The sequence below is a fragment of the Coregonus lavaretus genome (genome assembly GCF_964263955.1).
Source record: "Coregonus lavaretus genome assembly, chromosome: 5".
Lineage (NCBI taxonomy): Eukaryota > Metazoa > Chordata > Actinopteri > Salmoniformes > Salmonidae > Coregonus > Coregonus lavaretus.
Genome location: NC_139992.1, coordinates 23733531 through 23736702, shown reverse-complemented (window position 1 = coordinate 23736702; position 3172 = coordinate 23733531). Strand labels below are relative to the sequence as shown.

Here is a 3172-nt window from a genome sequence, read left to right as displayed (position 1 = left end):
GTGTACCGCAACACGCCCGAGACCATCAACCTCATCATCGAGGTGTTCGTGGAGGTCGCCCACAAACAGATCTGCTACCTTGGAGAGGTGAGGATAGCAAAAATACTGAATCGTTTTAATAATAACCACACACTTAGAATTACAAATCCCTACACTTGTATTATGTGTAGGGCAATTTAATCGGATATGGGGGTTCCACTGGAAAGAGTTAACAGCCACCTCTTCTCCCTCTCTGACCCCCCAGTCAAAGTCTATGAAGCTGTATGAGGTGTGCCTGACGCTACTACAGGTCTACTCTAAGAACAACCTGGGCAGGAAGAGGGCTGATGTGGCTGCTGAGGAGGACCAGTACCAGGACCTGCTACTCATCATGGAGCTGCTCACCAACCTGCTCTCTAAGGAGTTCATTGACTTCTCAGACACAGGTGTGGACGGTGGGTGTGTGTACATCTCCACCATCCCCAATGACATCCAGTCTGCATTTATGTATGATATTTTAGGTTCCTAGTTAGTTATCAATACTTACAGAATGCTCTGGTGTGTGTGTGTGTGTGTTGATGGTGGAACAGATGAGGTTTTCCGGGGGCAGGAGCAGGGTTCGGGAGCGGCAGGTCGGTCGGTGTCGGCTGCAGACGTAGTTCTGTTTGGAGTAAACATCATTCTGCCTCTCATGTCTCAGGACCTGCTCAAGGTAAGACCCAGGGCCCAGTCTCAATACTTAAACAATGCTTCTTCCTTCCTTGAAGTAATCACTGATGTACATTCTGTCACTGTACTACAAACTGTTGTTAAACTGGTTTGTCTCTGTGTGTTTTCAGTTCCCGTCTCTGTGTAATCAGTACTACAAGCTCATCACGTTCATCTGTGAGATCTTCCCTGAGAAGATCCCCCAGCTACCAGAGGAGCTGTTTAAGAGTCTAATGTACTCCCTAGAGCTGGGCATGACTTCCATGAGTTCAGAGGTCAGCCAGCTGTGTCTGGAGGCTCTGTCCCCCCTGGCCGAGCAGTGTGCCAAGTCCCAGGAGAAAGACACGCCCCTCTTCATCGCCACACGCCACTTCCTCAAGGTGAGGCACCCCCTCCAGGGATTTCCTCCTAACGACAAGGTCTGCTTCATTCCATTATGCTCAAAAATAGGAAATGTTTTGTAATGAAAATCTCTCCCTCTCTAGTTGGTGTTTGACATGCTGGTACTGCAGAAACACAACACAGAGATCACAGTGGCAGCGGGAGAAGCTCTATATACACTAGTGTGCCTGCATCAAGTGAGTATCCTTTGTTTTAAACTTCCTGCACACATGTATCTCATTCTTTTTGATTGGCTATGGTGATGTATGTGGACAATTTTTTTATTTTATGTAATTGTACCTCCTGTCGGCCTTGTAGGATGATGTAATTTCCTATTCTCTCTCCTCCCCTCGCTCCAGGCGGAGTACCAGGAGCTGGTGGAGTCTCTGCTTGCCACCCAGCGAGACGCCATCATCTACCAGCGACTGGCTGACGCCTTCAACAAGCTGACAGCCAGCAGTACGCCGCCAAGCATGGACCGCAAGCAGAAGGTGGCCTTCCTCAAGAGTTTGGAGGAGTTTGTGTCCAATGTAGGGGGGCTACTTTGTGTCAAATAACTATTAGCCCCCCAGCTCCCCTCCTCCCTAGCCCCTCTATATCCAAGCCGCTCACAGATGATTTACCTACCTACCTTGACCACATCTGACCAAGCCAAACCATTGAGAAGACGGACAGACCGAGCTGATGAGCTGCACTGTTAGACTGTGTGAAAGAAAATAGGGGAGGTTGAGACACTGAAGGGAGCACTGGACTGGACTGGACTAGGGTGTGGTTTGGGCAGTTTCCACGCCCGCTCTTCCCCCTATCCCCTCCTTTTTCCTCAAAGGCCCCCAGCGCACACATACAGTGGCTTCGGGGATTGGGATTTGGTGGGGGGGGGGGGGGGGGGGGGTCAGAGAGGGTTGGACTTGCCCCCTGTACCCCTCTGTCCCATCATCCAATCATTGTTTACGTTTGCCAGTGGGAGGGTTGGGATGAACACAGCAGGAGGGGCCAATCTGTTCTGAGAACGCTATGCCCCTTCCTCTCTCCCCATCCCCATCCCCTCGCTCCCCCTCCCAGAGTGCCTTTGTTTTCTTGTTTGTGTCATGTGTCGACTCCAGTGTGTCTGTGTGGCCAAGCTGAGACGTGTCTTACAGCAACAACTGTGCCTGTCACACACACCAAAAACACGGTGGAAGCACGCACATACAAATCTCCATGACCACGAGAGGCTAGATCCCACCACCTTCGGGTTGCTGAACCTGTTAACTGGAGGGCCGATGACAAAAAAACAATTAACTTCGTGTTCATCAAGGGTGTATATATGTGGGGGGGTTTTTAAGTGGAAAAAATGTATGTTTAAAACAATTACTGAAAGTTTTTATAAGATGATGGCAAAGAAGCTGAATTTGTATGGTTATGATGAGTTCACTTGAAGAAAAGGGAGGCAAGTTTGAAAACGTTGGATTTAGTTTTGATTTCTTTATCATTCTAGATTGTAATTGTATTCTACGCCAACCTTTTGTCTCCCTAGCACCATTTCAGTCCTGACTGCCCATAGCCAATATACAGATAATTGAAGGCCTTAGGAAGTTTGGGCCCTTGAAGTTTAGCAATGTTCTCTCTAGTTTTATTTTTCTATGTCACAACCACTATCTCCACTTCAAAACACACTGAATGGAAGTTTAAGAAGCAATAACAAACCAAAAAAGGAACAGAGCCACTTGTTTTAACCATGGCATTTGAGATGGACTCACTGCCCTTCCTCTGTTTAGAGCACTACCCTGATTTATTTTGGAATGCCTGAATGAATTGTATTGAAATGTAAAAGTGTACATAAACTTATTATATAAAATATTGAGTTGTTTTTCCTCTTCTTTTTAAATTGTTTGTTGTTTTCATTTTGATCCATCTCAATGTCCTGTTATACAGAATATGGAGAAAAAAAAGTTCCATATCCAGTTTGGATCATTCTTGAAAACATAAAACCCAAAGTGCTTTCAATATCTCTGAAATAAAGAATAGTTGAAATTAGAAATTATTTTCAGAAAATTACATTTATTGAAGTAAATGTGGTGTGCTTGCTAGTCTTGAAGTATTTATGGTTATGAAATGGTAGTAG

The 3172-nt window shown here is 46.0% G+C and overlaps 1 protein-coding gene across 1 annotated transcript in view; it reads left to right on the top strand.

The window, feature by feature from the left end:
• The window catches only part of LOC311129411 (exportin-4-like), a gene marked incomplete at its 5' end in the record, with an annotated part of 48958 nt that extends 46057 nt beyond the window's left edge, over nt 1–2901 (top strand). The window contains 6 exon segments of the mRNA XM_084161694.1: nt 1–87; nt 245–425; nt 570–691; nt 819–1067; nt 1173–1265; nt 1428–2901. The exon segment at nt 1–87 is cut by the window's left edge and continues 207 nt beyond it. Of these exon segments, the coding sequence (XP_084017820.1) occupies nt 1–87; nt 245–425; nt 570–691; nt 819–1067; nt 1173–1265; nt 1428–1625 (930 nt within the window). The 3' untranslated portion in view covers nt 1626–2901.
• Between the last annotated feature and the right edge of the window lie 271 nt (nt 2902–3172).